This window comes from Quercus lobata, chromosome 4 (genome assembly GCF_001633185.2).
Source record: "Quercus lobata isolate SW786 chromosome 4, ValleyOak3.0 Primary Assembly, whole genome shotgun sequence".
NCBI classification, from domain to species: Eukaryota; Viridiplantae; Streptophyta; class Magnoliopsida; order Fagales; family Fagaceae; genus Quercus; species Quercus lobata.
Window position 1 is genome coordinate 17,966,701 of NC_044907.1, and position 17,050 is coordinate 17,983,750.

General features: G+C 35.5%; 1 protein-coding gene across 1 annotated transcript; it reads left to right on the forward strand.

Annotated features, from left to right (window-relative positions):
• Nucleotides 1-720: 720 nt before the first annotated feature.
• On the forward strand, nucleotides 721-16,387 carry LOC115983629 (protein NRT1/ PTR FAMILY 5.4-like). Its single transcript, XM_031106357.1, has 5 exons — nucleotides 721-872; nucleotides 1,008-1,225; nucleotides 4,582-4,833; nucleotides 5,738-6,015; nucleotides 15,449-16,387. The coding sequence occupies exons 1-5, from the start codon at nucleotides 794-796 to the stop codon at nucleotides 16,293-16,295; spliced, it is 1,674 nt and encodes a 557-aa protein (XP_030962217.1). The 5' UTR covers nucleotides 721-793; the 3' UTR covers nucleotides 16,296-16,387.
• The last annotated feature ends 663 nt before the right edge of the window (nucleotides 16,388-17,050 follow it).

The window sequence follows — 17,050 nt, forward strand, 5'->3', positions numbered from 1 at the left end:
AAAGTAATCTTTAAAAAAAAAAAAAAAATCATGATTAAACAATTGATGATTATGAAGATATTAAAACTCCAAGCTAAGTTGCAGTGACATGCATGTCATGCAACAACCATTATTTTGTTCTTTCAAATTAGCTGAACAAGCTCCTAGGTTAATTCAATTTGCCTTAAATTCTACTCAAACGAAAATTAGAAGGAAGACAGAAAAAAAAAAAAGGTGAAAAAATACCACACGGTACTTGGACATTTTTCTAGATAGAAGCTTTACTCTGAAATTATGTGCAATGTTTTCAATGTATTCTTCGATATGCGTGTGTGACATTAAAAAGATGCTGTGTAAATTGTCATTATATTTCTGCAAAACTAGCTAGGTCCACGCTAAAGTTGTAAAGTACCCAAATGCCCATTCAGAGAATATCTCACCACTCATTCTACAACCATATGAAACAAAAAAAATTCTTGTTACACAAAAAAGAAAAAAAGAAAAAAGGAAAGTGAAAGTAATATACAGTCAGTTATAATTTGTCATGTAGAATAATTGTTAAAAATAATAACAATCTTAGTGACAAATTGCTTATTATTTTCACATAAATTCACTACTTTTTCTTCATCATTCATAGTGTATCATATGAACAATTGTGAAAAATATGGTGGTATTTTAGAAATACTCATATCCCACGCCTATATATAAAAGGAACCAAATTCCATAGAGTGCTCAAAACACTTCACTAAACCAGGCCTCTTTTGCACCTACCTTTCTTTATTTCATAGAGAGCTATAGCTCTCTAACGCCAGAAATGATTGATCATGGCCTTGAAGATACCACCCAAAGAAAAAAGTCCAAAGGTGGATGGAATGCTGCCATTTTCATCATTTGTAAGCCAATTAAGCTACTCTTTAATCTTAATTATTAGGTCCTCTCAAAGCTTCATATTATTCTTATATGTGAGCTTGGTTATTGATTCTTATATATGAGCTTGGTTATTGATTCTTTTTTACTTTGTTTTGCAGTTGTTGAGGTGGCAGAGGGATTCACGTTCATTGGCCTGGCCAGTAACCTCATCATGTACCTCACAGATGAGCTCCATGAACCCACCTCCACGGCAGCTAAGAATGTAAACACTTGGGTTGGTGTATCTTGTGTGTTCCCCATAGTTGGAGCCTTCATAGCTGACTCCTATCTCGGACGGTTCAAGACTATCGTTGTGGCTTCCTTCATTTATTGCACAGTAAACTCTTTTAACCTTTTCTTCTTCCTTGATGAAGTACATGGTCTAGGTTCCAGTTAATTTAATTAATAAAGTGTTTAATTTGTTGTTCAATAAAACACTATTTAGGGTTTGAATTCCATTTCGCTGGATGGGCTTACGTGTTCTTCTTCTTCATCTTAAATATCATAAACATATATAAACTGTTTGATTAAGATAGATAAAGTTTATCACTTCACATATTTACTCACAGGCTCTATATCCAAGCAACAACCAGTAGCACTATTAACTCTTGCACATGAGCCATCATATATGAGGTTCAACAATCTTTTTTGTTTCTAAGTCATACATGTTTGAACTAATTGGTTGCATTAATTAGTACTGTATCTTTTTTTTCACTTTCAAAACAATGGAGCCCGAGGCTCCTATTTTATATAAAACCGACATGAGTTCATGGGCCACATGAAAGAGTGCTACCAAATTAAGTAGAGATCGAGAGGCGGCCAGTAGGCCATACTTCACGACTGAAAGCTCTACATTAGACAGGAAATATCTCTTGTTTCCGGTCGGGGTGAGTGTGATGTTAAGGATGCTATTGATTAATTATGGAAAAAAGGTAATGGATGCCTCAAATACGTTGATTTATAAAATAAATGCCTTAAAAGCATCCGTTAACAAGACCAATTCATATTATACTAGCCTTACAAATTCATGTGTTACAAAAAATTTAAGTGATATTTGGGATATTAAAAAATTTATTGTGTAAAACTTACAAATTGACGTGTTACCAATAAAAAAAAAGTGATTTAAACATTCACTTATTTAAATAGACCATTAGATTCTTGTTACATCTATTTATTGTAAGTCTTTTGCAATAATGTTAATAGTAATATTAACATTTTATTTATTTATTTATTATGAATTAAAATAGCACCTATTATATTTATTGCTATATCAATTTATTAAATTTTTAAAATTAAATGTATAATAACTTTAATATATATATAGTTCTTCAGTCCCAACCACATGAGACCCAAGTTGCATGGAAATCATTGCTCACTTCTAATACATACCATAGCAGGCTAAAATTTGTATTAAATAGCTAGGTATAAGAAAAAATAAATTTAAATTTAAACCTAAAACTAGTAACAAATTGAGTCATAATTTTTTTAAAAGTAGCAAATTCAATCATAACATTTAATAAATTCAGTAGCTCTAAAATTAATAAACCAAATTCTGTGATTTTAAAAAATAACAAATTGAGTGTAAGTTTGGATCCACGTTTACTTTTGCGTTTTGCGTTTTGCTTTTTTTTTTTTTTTTCTTCTTTTCTACACGCGTTTCAGACTTTCAGGGGACAAGCGCAACAGTAGAGTACTGTTCAGTACTGTTTGGCCCTGTTTTTTTGACTTTTCTGTCAATCAGTGGGTCTGTGCACTGTTCATGGACCCACAAATTTCATTTTTTTATCAATTTTTTCATTAAAAATGGGTCCCACAGCATTATTCACACATTTAAAAATTATTTTGCTACAGTGTTTTCAGTTTTCAGTTTTCAGTTTCAGGAAAATAAGTTCTGTCCAAACAGACCCTGAATCTCAATCTGTTTAAGTATAAGTGTAGAATGAAATTGTTTTTGAGTTTTAATATAGATGAAGGTTATTTAATTTGCTACTTTTTATAAGGTTTAATATGTTACTTTTTGAAACTACAAGGTTTATTATATTAATTTTGAAAATTATAAGATTAAATTTGTCACACACTAAACTAAAAGGTATAAAATATTATTTTTTTTTCAAAATTTATATATATTTTTTGTTGTCTTCATAGGTGACATATTCTAATTAAGGTACAATAGAAGTAATATTAATAGTGAAACTAAACCCTGCTAAGATAGATGAAATAATGTTATACTATATCTGAATAACTTTCCATCGCCAACGAGGGCTTGGCTCAGTTGGCATGGTTCATTCACTCCGTCTAACTAGCCCAGGTTTGATTCCCACTGCCAGCGAGCTCTTGTTGGTGGGCATCTTCAGTGGGGTTGACCCCCCACAAGAGTCCCTCCCGTTGGGGCTCGGCGCCTTACCCGGGGGTATAATACAATCATAAGGCCCCCATTTTTGTTTATCAAAAAAAGAAAAAAAAGAATAACTTTCCATCAAATTTTTTTTTTTTTTTTTTGGGTGTCTTTTAACGTTCATCCAAAAACAAAAAACACTTGTTCCAAGGGCAAAGATTAAGAATTAAAAATATTCAAATACGAATTGCAATGCACACTTTTTAAAAACTCACACTTTAAAAATCAAACACTTGACAATAATTTATTGGGTTAAAACTTTTCATATACACAAATTGATGGTGGTTGTATGTCATATTTTTCTTGGTGTTTGTGCATTGTATAAATTTTTGTTTACACTTATCAATAATTTGTTGGTTTAAAACTTTTCATATGTACTGTTTATAGAACATGATTAATTTTGTCAATTTATTTTATTATTCAATTTATTTTTACTATTATTTATGAGTTTTATTGCACTTTTTAATACTATTCATGAGTCTCACTATAATATTTCAGCTAATTTTTACCTTTATTTATAATACTTTCAATAAAAAGTTTTCAATTTTAACAAAATAAGTAGATACAAACAAACCCATATTGACAAAAAAAAAAAAAAAAAAACTGATTGTGGTTGTATATCATATTTTTCTTAGTATTTGTGCATTGTATAAATTTTTGTGTGCGTTAAATTTACAAAAATATCATTTAATAAAGTATTAAATGCACCTTAATTCAGACCAATAGCACAGAAAAAAAAAATCATACCAATAGAATATTTTCCTTATTTTCTTTTGAAAGTAGACACATATATGTCTTTAAAGAGTAAGTCTAGTTTCACAAAATTTTCCATAATTTTGTCACAACTTTATTTCGTGGCAACTCATGAGTTGTAAAAATAAAATATTGGTACCATGTAGGTCCATGATTTTACCATTCACAAATTACCATGTAACAAATTTATGACAAAATAGTGAAAAAGTTTGCGGCATTAGACTTAGTCCCCTTTAAAAAAGCATTTAATTAGTACAACATTAAAAGTGGGTTGCATTATTTACTTGTGCTTAGCCATATTATAGTGAGTTTTATGCCTTCAATAAAGTACCTTTAATATAAAGAAGTTAAGTTAAGGAAGGTTTTTTGTTTTTATTTTATATTTTTTGGAGGAAAAAAAAAGGAAGTTGAATTATTTGCATGTGTTTAACAAACTTATGGTGATTAGTGAGCTTTAATGGTAAACGTTTGATTATCTATGCACTCTCAATAAAATGAAAAATATGTTGTCTTTGATCATGTTTTTACGGCTTTTTATGTCTCAGGGAATGGTTTTGCTAATCTTATCAGTGTCGGTAATACCTTGGCATTATCGAAAAGCATTGTTTTTCTTTGCACTTTACATACTAGCAGTTGGTGAAGGTGGGCATAAACCATGTGTACAAACCTTCGCAGCAGACCAATTTGACCAGAACTTGCCCGAGGAAAAGAAGGCCAAGAGCTCATTTTTCAATTGGTGGTACTTCGGAATAGTGGTTGGTGCCACTTCTGCCATAATTGTGGTAGTATACATGGAGGTAAAAAAAAAAAAAAAATTTCTCATATCATTTTTCAACTTTCCAAATCCTGAATTTGTACTTACACACGTACAAAGTGAATCATGTTTGTACGTGTTAGTTACTTAGTACCTATTTTTTTTAGTGGACAAAAGCAAACGACATAAAGTTTTTTTTTTTTTTTTTAAAACAAAAGTCGTAAAGTTAAAAGTAACGTTAAGAACATAACTTTTTTTTACAACTTATTGATATGACTAATTATTATATATAGTATCCCTATATTTATTGTAAACTTGAACAATTGAAGCATATATTGCAATTATTTATTTATATTCCATAATCATCACTACCACTTCATTAAGAATAATAAAGCTCTAATCCACTATTTTAAAAAACGGACCGAATCGGACAGTTCAACTTGTCAAGCCATAAATCAGACCTAACTGGTTTGATAAAAACCAGAATAACTAGTAAAGAACTTGTCAAATCTGTGAAAGACGGTCAAGAACTGAAAAAACCATAAATTGGTTTCTTTTCCAATTCTTTGGCCATCTCAGTTTTTAAAATCATGTTCTAATTCCAAAACTATAGGATAGAATATAGATCATCATTGATAGATTGAGATCGTTAACATGTATTTTTTTGTCATTATTTGATCCAAATCAAGTTTTTAATAATTATGATAAGGGATGGAATCAAAATTTTTACCAAGGGATCAAAGGTATAAATGTATACTAAATTTAAAATTACAATAATATATTGATCAACTTGACATGCATGGCTTCCTTTTTCTTCTATTTTATAAGAAGTATATACAATTTTTTTTGGACTTTTTTTGTTTGTTTCTTTTTTCTCCATAACAAGTCCAAGTTAGTATTTAATTATAAAAAATTCCAAGTCGCAAAAACTTTATAATTTGGTGCAGGACCATATTAGTTGGGTGGCAGGGTTTGGAACATTGGCATCAACGTTGGGAGTGTCGCTGGCAATATTTCTTTTAGGGATAAAGAGGTACAAGAAGCAGGGTCCCATTGGGAGCCCATTCACCAAGGTGGTGCAGGTGTTTGTGGCGGCCGCACATAAGTGGCGCATGAACGATACACATGACGTTTTGGGTGTTTGTTTTGGAGAAAAGTTAGATGATGTCCAAGTGGAGGCTCAACCAACAGTAGCTCAAAATTTGGCTCATACTAATCAATTCAGGTACATGTCAAAGTTTAAAATAAGTGCAAAATTTCATTGGTGAGTTTGACCTCATTACTACAATTAGTAAGGTTGTGGGTCATGTTTGATTGTTTATTTATTGATAAGTTACACGCATATTTAGTGGTTCTTGAATTTATGAATATAATAATCATTTTATTATTACGACCGGAAGAAATGATAGTTGAATTATAGTTTATTGGCGTTTGATTATCTTTTGACTAGGTAAAGGATAGTTCCTCTTTTTAACTCTCAAATCAAAATAGGAATGTGGGTAATTTTTTTTTACAAATGGTACCATACTTGGTACACTACGCCAAAATAAGTCTATTATATCAAGTGTTAATATAACAAAATTAGTATAGTGGTATTAGATATAATATCACATCTAAAAATTAAAAGTTGTTGTAATAGTAACTTAAAAATAGTAAATTATTACATTAATAATAATTAGTTGTAATAATTTATAATTTTCAGTTGCAATAGAGATTTTATTACTAAATTGAATTTAGAAAATTTTTTGCAATAACTTAAATTGAAGAAATCAATTTTTTTTAATAACTTAAATTGAAGAAACCATTAAAATAACTTGATACCAATTATATATTTTGCGATATATTATAATAGAGATTTCAAAGAGATGGCTTATTGCAACAAATTTAACATTGTAATAACTAAAATATCAATTGTGGGGCCCAAACGATTTACGGGCCGGGCCCATTTACCTGGGGAAAATCCAAAGGCCCAAGCCGAGGAGGGCTATGGCCCAAACTCGACCAAATAGCCTATGGACATCGCCGAGGACGGCTCAGTCCTCGGCAGACCCAAAGTTCCCCCTCTGAAAGGAGGGCAGAAACGGTATAGGACCGAAACCAGGACAAAAGATCTAAAATATCCAGGGAAAGCTGCTGTTATTGCCATTTAATGCTCTGAACCTGACAGAGCCGCATTCTTTGGCTTTTACAACCATCCCCAACGACTTTGGGGGATAGGCTGATGGGACAAGTATCAATTTTGGAAAGATTGACCCTATATGTGGACGAAGGACAATGAACGCAGGCGAATATAAAAGGAAAAAGAAGTAACCTAAAAGGGGGTTGGGAAAAATGGCCAGAAACCAGGGCCTCCCAGCCCACCTCCAGGAGAAAGACTCCAGGGGTGTAGGAAAGCTTAAGTTCATACGAACACCGCGAAAAACCCACCGCCTATCGAACAAGGCCTAGCCTTCCAAACCCACGCTCTACAAATGATATTGTTAGGGGCCTTTTCACGTGCGAACCCGACACTGTTACGGTTCGTCACGAATCGCGTCCTTACAATTGGCGCCGTCTGTGGGGAAGGCTTGTGTGTTGGTATAGGAAGTGGGTCGATGGAGCTTCTTCGTTATATCTAACCGTCGGTTATAGAGTTCTAGTATAAAGTTCTGTTAGCCGCTGTGTTTCTTGATTAGGGGCTTGGTTGGGGAGCCAACTCCCTTAAAGCCAAGGTCCCCTGTAAAGAGTAAACTAGGTACCTTGTAACGTTAACCGTATGGATAAACTCTAGGGGCTTGGCCGAGGAGCTAACTCCCCTAAAGCCAAGATCCCACACAAAGAGAAAACTAGGTTTTGGACAGAACCAAGGCATTGCATGGTCCATGGACCCAAGCCTCAGGGGAAACCAACTACCTGGATGTGGAAAACTAGGTTTTGAACAGAACTAAGGCATTGCATGGTCCACGGACCCAAGCCTCAGGGGAAACCAACTACCTGGATGTGGAAAACTAGGTTTTGGACAGAACCAAGGCATTGCATGGTCCTCGGGCCCAAGCCTCAGGGGAAACCAACTACCTGGATGTGGAAAACTAGGTTTTGGACAGAACCAAGGCATTGCATGGTCCACGGACCCAAGCCTCAGGGGAAACCAACTACCTGGATGTGGAAAACTAGGTTTTGGACTTGCATGGTCCTTACCTGGTGGAAAACTAGCCCAAGGCATTGCATGGTCCTCGGACCCAAGCCTCAGGGGAAACCAACTACCTGGATGTGGGAAACAGGTTTTGGACAGAACAAGGCATTGCATGGTCCTCGGACCCAAGCCTCAGGGGGAAAACCAACTACCTGGATGTGGAAAACTAGGTTTTGGACAGAACCAAGGCATTGCATGGTCCTCGGACCCAAGCCTCAGGGGAAACCAACTACCTGGATGTGGAAAACTAGGTTTTGGACAGAACCAAGGCATTCATGGTCCTCGGACCCAAGCCTCAGGGGAAACCAACTACCTGGATGTAATGAAAACTAGGTTTTGGACAGAACCAAGGCATTGCAAAGTCCTCGGACTCAAGCCTGTGGGGAAACCAACTACTTGGATGAGGAACCAACTATTTAAAGAAAAACTATGGCCCGTAAACCTCGAAATCCCTCCGAAGAGAACTCCGCGTTAGCAGACGGGTTAATATCTTGATTGCGCGGATTCCTCGGTCTACCCTCGGATCCCCAGTATCAAAGGGGTTGATGCGATACGGCGCAACATATTGCCCCAAAAGCACAACCAGAGTCCCTCGCTACTTAGCTACCCTTTCAGACGAATTATTTAGAGATTATCGTTCTCGGACATTGGTCTAGCATGCATCGCGTAGTACTCAACGCTTATCCCGGTTAGTTCCAAGAATTTAATTTATTGAAAGTTACCATTGTTATACTTGATAATATTTGTGAGTTTAAATTAGTAGGAACCCGTGTTAAAGCATTTTTTCTGCCTGGAATATCCTTAAGGGCAAGCTTGCATTTAATATTCATGCATAAAGTAGTTGTTACGGAGAAGAAAGATATGTATGGAGAAATAGGCACATATTTTATTAAGACAAAGGAACAGTACAGTGTACAATGAAAAGCTGAAACAAGCTTACACTAAAGCTGACCACATAAGTAAAGGAAAATACAAGCGAGTGGAGAGAAGGCCGTGGGGACGGCTCAGAGGAGAGGTTGGCTACTGCGCCAAGTTATTGTCTAAGGAAACCATTCCTCGACACCTCTGCATGCCCATAACTCAGGCAGTCAAAGAACCTGACCTCAAGCTAACACCATCTACAGAAAAGGTGCTAGGAGCTTGAGGTTGGGAAGCCCCCACAAAAATTTGCCTGCCACAAGGTAGACAGTGCTGATGGTGGAAATTCCTTCTTTGGACATACCGAAAAACTGGCATGACCAGAACCTGCTTCGGATTTTGACTAAAAGAGGGAAGAGGACCCCCTCCCCTATGACGAAATGGAATGCTCCCTTGAACTTGCACCTCTTTGGCCCGTACCTCCCTACTCTGAGTCTCGGGGGGACATGACGCCTTTGTGGCGGAGGGAGCTCCTTTTTCCCAATCTCTGCCTCAAGCATGATGAACTAAGGGAGGAATCTGAAGGATTTGTGTGTGAAAAGGAGCAACTTTCTCTCCTATTTATGTTAAAAGATAAGGTGGTGGCATTAAATTCGCGCAGCGTCCTAAGGAACGCTACAGACAAAACGTCTCTGGCTCGACTTCCAACGTCGTCTGCAACCCTGAGGTTAAAGGAGTCTCGAGAAGGTGCACCTCGAACACTGGGACGCCAAAAGGTACCGCGTGATCAGAAGTTATGGAAACACCTCTTAATTTGTGGGCCCAGTAAATTCGCGGCCCAGGCCCGTTCGGCATATGGGCCCAGGGACAGAACCAAGGCCTTGTATGGTCCTCGGACTCAAGCCTATGGGGAAACCAAGTACGAAAAATTATAAAAATTACAAGTTTTTGGGCAGAACCAAGGCCTTGTATGGTCCTCGGACTCAAGCCTATGGGGAAGCCAAGTACGAAAAATTATAAAAATTACAAGTTTTTGGGCAGAACCAAGGCCTTGTATGGTCCTCGGACTCAAGCCTATGGGGAGGCCAAGCACGAAAAATTATAAAAATTACAAGTTATTGGACAGAACCAAGGCCTTGCATGGTCCTCGGACTCAAGCCTATGGGAAAACCAAATACTTGGATAAGAAAAGGTTTGACTCTCATAAGAAAGGTTACTTGGTCAAAATGTCAGGTCACTTCATCCACGGCTTAAACACCATAGAATGTTAAGGCCAATAAAGGTGTAAGGAAAGGGGTGGAACGCCCCAGCATTTAGTCGTATAAGAGGGCTATTCATTTGGTAGGGGATATGTCCTCGGACGGCTATTTCTCACACGGCATCAAGCCTTCGGTTCTCTCCTCGGCTAGTTCCGGGTGAGTACTATTTTTTACGGGTCGGCCTTATTGTGCCAAGCACTTCTATTAAAGCTATGACGACATCATTTTATTATCAAATATTTTGGTCTTAGTCGTCATTGATTTAGATGCTATATTATTGTGCCGAGCAGCGCTTGCAAATTTATGAAAACATAGAGACATAACATGCGAAATAAGGTAGACAACAATTTTTATTAATATAAAAAAAATCATTACAACATACAAAAAGGGGCTCAAACGAGCCTATACAAAATGTAAACTGCCTAAGCAACCATTACATCTGTAGTACAAAAAAGTAAACTGTCAAGCGTCTTTTAAACTCGTCTTCAAAGTTTCTCCAATCTCTGCCTCATTTCTGCTCATACTGAGAGAGGGACTCACTTTAAAAAAGAAAATGAATGAAGAAGAAGGAAATAGTAAGGAAGAAATCAATGATGAAGATGAGGGGGATGAATAAAGAAGATGGAGGACATGAGTAAAGAAGGAGGAGAAGAAGAGAGAGAGATGAAGAGACAAAGAGAGGAACAAAAGATAGAAAAGAAACAGCACCAGGGCGGAACTGGTGCTGGGAAGACAATAAGAAGAGGGAGGGGAAGGGCACCAAGGAGCAAAAGAGGGAGAAGCAGAAGCACTTAGCCCCTGCCTCCGCCCTGACTCCTAACACGCCGGTGCCATATTAGGTACGCTCGTGAGGAGCCGGATGGTAACGATCTTGGGTGTTCTCGACTCAGTCACGTCGAAAGTTTGACGTGACGAGTCCCTACTTCGGATTTTGACTGAAAGAAGGATGAGGTTGATTTTGAGTCTTCGCCATCCTTGTCCCGATCGAGCCATGATAAGCTTTATCGGAACGTGGCGTTTTTGGGAGGGGTGGGACTTTTGCATCCCTTATTGTTATGGTAAAGTATTTTACGATTAAGTGTATAAACCGGCGAGTAAATCGAATCTTAAGGGAGGCTAAGTATTCCAGAGTCGCAGGAGGATGAAAAGGGATTTTTGGTAAAAACAATCACCTCCTCCTGTCCTACTTATACAGAGGGCGGAGCGGGGGGCATTTAATAAGTTCAGATCTCCAAAGGAATCAGCAAACCCAAACACGCCGGTTCCGCTTCTCCACCCCATCAAAATAAACCGTCGAATTAAAGTAGTCTCGTAAATAGTGATTATTCAAAGCGCGTTTTGAATACCCCAAGCGATAAGAATGCATCAAGCGCGAAATTAAAAACTATCTCGTAGACCGGTGAATCTCTTGGGCATATGAGGAACCGCCAGCATGTTTAATAGGCCGAATAGATTGGGCCACAGGAGAGGTTTGGCATCACCAAAACCCCCCTTTCCAACCAAGAGGTTGGACAGCCGGGTTTTGAGGGGCTATTGTGGGGCCCAAACGATTTACGGGCCGGGCCCATTTACCTGGGGAAAATCCAAAGGCCCAAGCCGAGGAGGGCTATGGCCCAAACTCGACCAAATAGGCCTATGGCCCAAACTCGACCAAATAGCGGACATCGAGGACGGCTCAGTCCTCGGCAGACCCAAAGTTCCCCCTCTGAAAGGAGGGCAGAAACGGTATAGGACCGAAACCAGGACAAAAGATCTAAAATATCCAGGGAAAGCTGCTGTTATTGCCATTTAATGCTCTGAACCTGACAGAGCCGCATTCTTTGGCTTTTACAACCATCCCCAACGACTTTGGGGGATAGGCTGATGGGACAAGTATCAATTTTGGAAAGATTGACCCTATACGTGGACGAAGGACAATGAACGCAGGCGAATATAAAAGGAAAAAGAAGTAACAAAAGGGGGTTGGGAAAAATGGCCAGAAACCCAGCCCACCTCCAGGAGAAAGACTCCAGGTGTGTAGGAAAGCTTAAGTTCATACGAACACCGCGAAAAACCCACCGCCTATCGAACAAGGCCTAGCCTTCCAAACCCACGCTCTACAAATGATATTGTTAGGGGCCTTTTCACGTGCGAACCCGACACTGTTACAGTCCGTCACGAATCGCGTCCTTACATCAATAATTTTACAATTTATTGCAATGACAAACATGAAGCTGCAATAAATATATTATTACAATGATTTAATTCCAATTATTTTACAATCTATTGTAAAAAAAAATGAAAAAAAATTAACTATTACAATAAATATACCGTTGCAATAATTTGAACCCAAATTATTTTTTTCAATTCTTTACAATCTATTGAAATAAAATTCATGAAATAATAGCGTATTACTAATAAATTGTTTATTGCAATAGCAAATATATTATTACATCAAAATTTTCATTAAAATATTTAAGATTTATTGTAATAAAAATTTTTTGTATTACAAACTTATTACCTTAAATTTTATTACAATACTTTGCATAAATTATTGCAACGATTTTGTTGTTATTGCAACGACTTTTTTTGTTGTAATAAACATTTTTTGTTGTAGTGGTAATAGTTACATTAGATTCAAAGGTTATATTAACATAATTTTTATAGATAAGACAAAATTTTAATGAGATCTCGCCTATCGCATTGAACTTAATACAAGCGACATTTAATTCAAAGATTACACAATTTGTCTTCGAAAACTTTAGCTTTAGCTTGCAAATAGGATTAAATTTTAAGGAGATATCACCTATCACACTAGTAAAATAGCATTTGATTAAAAAGTTAATAACTGTCAAAAAGAAAAGAAAAACAAAAGCTGTATCAACACCAGCCCTTAGAAAAGACGAAAGGTATTACTATTATAAGATAACTTTGTATGATTGAAAATAAAAAAGATATTATTGAAGTGGATCCTAAATTATAGTTAATTTGTCACGTACAAAAAAGTTAATCAAAATAGTTCCAAAAAAAAAAAAAAAGTTAATTTGTCACGTACAATCTACTTTCTCAAAATATGATTATGTTATAGACGTTTTTTTTAATGAAAGATTATGTTATAGACTTGTAGCTATAGACCCTATAAGCCTATGACAATATGTTTTCTCAAACCAATTAATCAACCTTGCCATCAGGCTCTCATTTGGGAGACAAAAAATGGGGGTAGCCTGTACGGTGTCTCTGAAAAGGAGTGTGAGCCCATGTCATGATGACAAATTCTAGGAAATTTCTAAAGGTAATATGCATTATTTTTACTTTGGCAAAAATTAGAAAAAGTTAGCTATGTGGTACCTTTATCTTAGGATAATTTCTAACCAATAAAAATAAATAAAAAGGAAAAATCTTAGGTAAAATTCTTCATTGAACTACATTATTTTTTTCAGTTAAATTTAAACGTATAAATATATTGACTAATAAAGTATAAATATTATTATCTTTTTTAAATATAATTAAATTCAAAGTAATTATATGCATGTTTGAATTAAATTAGAGGACCTAATATATAATAATAAAAGAATTACACTTCAGTTTTACCATTCTTATTTTTTATTCAATGTTAGAAAAACATCTTTGATTTAGGGTGATTTTGTTTTCTAGTCCTCTTAAAAAAATTTAAATGTTGTTGTCGATTTTAATTTTTAATTTTTGGAATATACAGTGATCTACTAATTAAATAAAGCAGGGCCATAATAGATTTTTTTTTAAAAAAAATTTAATTAATTAATTTTTTATTTTTTATTTTTGTAAAATAAGAGATCCTGTTAGATTACTTCTTTGTGGTATTCACTATGGAATTGAGTTAGCTTAGAAAAGTGCACGCAAAGAAGTTCATTAAAAAATCAGCTCTACATTATTGGTGTGCAAAGGCATGGGTTGCATATGTAGTTGGAGAAATTGACACTATTTTGATGACCATCAAATTTTAAGCTTTATATATTTTTAGCAAGCAATATTGCGAGGTAGCATCCTAGGGAAGCTAGTGGAATCTCACCGTTACACTTAGAGGCTATTTGGAGGAGTGATTTTCATAACTCATAACTCTGTTTTCATAATTCATAACTCAAAAATGGTGGGACCCATAGTTGAGAAGTCCATTTGTCACTACATAATTCTGTTTTCATCACATAATTCTTTAATTTTTGAGTTATGAATTATGGAAACTGAAAACACATTTTAGCTGTTTCAGTTTCCATAACTCTGTTTTCAATGACATTTTTGTAATTAAACACACATGGAGGGACCCATTAGTCAGGTCAGCCGCACCTCTTGACCTTTTTTTTTTCCTTTCTACTCCTAGGTTCGGTTAGTTCATTCTTCCTTTTTTTTTTTTTTGGTTCTTCATCACCTCTAATTTTCGGTCTTCAGTTCTTTTTTTTTTTTTTTCTTTTTCTTTCATTGGGTTTGGTTGTTTTCTCTCTCTCTCTCTTTTTTTTTTTTTTTTTTTTTTTGGGTTCAGTGAGTTTGGGAATTGGGAAAAAAAAAAGTTGCACCGAGTGACAGGTATGGGGCCCACAAATAGTGTGAAAAATATTGAGTGATGGTGCCAAACAGGTAGGATATTTTAAAGTGATGAGTGATGAGTGACAAAAATTAAGTGATGAAAAAAAAGCATCCAAACACCCCCTTAGTCACACTTAGGAATCTATGCCTTGCTTTGACTGGGTAACCAATAGTAGCCTCAACAACAACCATAAGTCTTTTGAGTTATAATTTTTCTCACGACCACGAAGATGAACAAACTTTTAGTGTTAGAACATAAATTGATGTTGATGATGAATTCAAAAGAGAATTAGTAACAATTTGAAAATTCAACAATTTAATTGGAAAACTGTTGGAACATGCATGTATAGTATTACTCTAATAATAATAATAATAATGTTTCTCAAAAAAAAAAAAAATAATAATACTGTCAATAATGTAGGATTCATTTTAAGAGAGGTGCTACATTTACAATATTTTCACAACAAATTATAAATGGTTAATTATTATTGGTTCAAATTTGAATTTAACATTAAGATTACTTTTTTAATCCAACAATAACAACTAGTAATAACTAACTACTTAAAATTTGTTGTAAAAATATTGTGGATATATCATTTCTCTTCATTTTAATCCAATTCATGCCAAAATAGACAAGAAATGTGTCAATAATGTTAGAGAAAGAGATGCGTAAAATTACACGAAGATGGTTTCAAATTATTGTTCCTCATGTTTCAAGTTAGAATGAATGTGGGCTAGTTTATGGCTCCTAGAAAACGTACCAATTTTTAGTGGCATAAGCTTTTATTAGTCTTACTTAACATATGTATTATTTTATTGGTTGAAAACTGTAGGTTTTTAGAGAAAGCAACTATCATTGACAACATTGATGCATCAAGTGAAAGTAGAAATCCTTGGAGGCTATGCACACTAAATCAGGTAGAGGAAGTGAAGCTTGTCCTCCGCCTCATTCCCATATGGTTGAGTTCCTTAATGTTCGGTGTAGTTGCGACCAATATTTCCACCTATTTCACCAAGCAAGGTAGTACAATGATCCGATCAATCGGACCCCACTTTCAGATTCCAGCAGCATCACTTCAAGCCTTTGTTGGCATAACTATCATGATCACTGTTCCATTGTATGACAGAGTTTTAGTCCCAATTACAAGAAAATTCTTTGGACACCATTCTGGTATTACTTTGCTACAAAGGGTTGGCATTGGTCTATGTATATCATTGCTAACTATGGTTGTGGCAGCTCTAGTAGAGGCTAAAAGGGTTAGCATTGCAAAACAATATGACCTTGTTGACAAGTATAACGAAATTGTTCCAATGAGTGTGTGGTGGTTACTTCCACAATACATACTAAGTGGCTTGGCTGATATGTTCACATTTGTTGGGCTCCAAGAATTGTTCTATGATCAAATGCCAGAGTCATTGAGAAGCTTGGGAGCGGCAGCATATGTTAGTGTTTTAGGAGTTGGAAGCTTCATTAGCAGTGCTATTATATCTATTGTGCAGGCAATCAGCTCAAGTTGTGGTGAAAAATGGCTTGGTAACAATCTTAATCGCGCACACCTTGATTACTTCTATTGGGTGCTAGCAGGGTTGAGTGCCTTGAACCTGTGTGTATATCTATGGAATGCTATGCGTTATATGTACAAAAAACTTGAAGGGGATGAGATACTTGCATCAAAGTAGTATATATTGGCTGCATACATCGATGGATCAATGGTGTGAGACTATGGGGCCTTAAGCTGTTTGGTGTGTTGTTTCTATGAGCATAAATTAATAAATAAATGAATTTCCTTCTTAATTAAATTATGCTTTAAATATTGAAATTGTACAAATGTTGTATTTCAACCCAAATTAGAGAAAAGTTAGAAGGTACTAGTTCATTGTTCATTTGACATGAAGTAAAATATTACTTGTTACCATTAAATCCATAAGATTTCCCAAAATGGATCTTATTTTATTTTATTGATTTCATTTTTAACCTGGGTGTCGATTGATGGTTTACCTTTGTTTTGTTTCTAGTTTTTCAACATTTGGATTTGCAGATTGATGGCGATTCTGAAAAATTTTACCCTCACAATGACGAAATCAATACATAAACCCTTGATACACATCCCTTCAATTGACCTAACGGTAGTTGGCCATGTATTTAATTCTGTTGGACTTGTCTCATTTGTCTATATATATATATATATATTTATTGGAGCAGCTACCTTAACACACATCTCTTCAATTGATATGAGAAAATAATTGACTAACAAGCATGCCGCTTAGTTTTAAGGTGGCTGGGGCTACTGTCTTGACACACATTCCCTCTACTAGCCTAAAGGGATGATTAGAAGTTTATTTGGTTATGTTGTTTAAACAATAGTTTTCGTTGTTTAAATAATATAACACGTATTTCCATAATACTTAAACAATGTTACTAGAATATCATTACC

Coding starts and splice junctions, on each gene's coding strand:
- LOC115983629 (XM_031106357.1), top strand. CDS start 794: ATGATTGATCATGGCCTTGAAGATACCACCCAAAGAAAAAAGTCCAAA. Junction 873..1,007: donor TGCTGCCATTTTCATCATTT/GTAAGCCAATTA, acceptor TTTGTTTTGCAG/TTGTTGAGGTGGCAGAGGGA. Junction 6,016..15,448: donor GCTCATACTAATCAATTCAG/GTACATGTCAAA, acceptor TGAAAACTGTAG/GTTTTTAGAGAAAGCAACTA.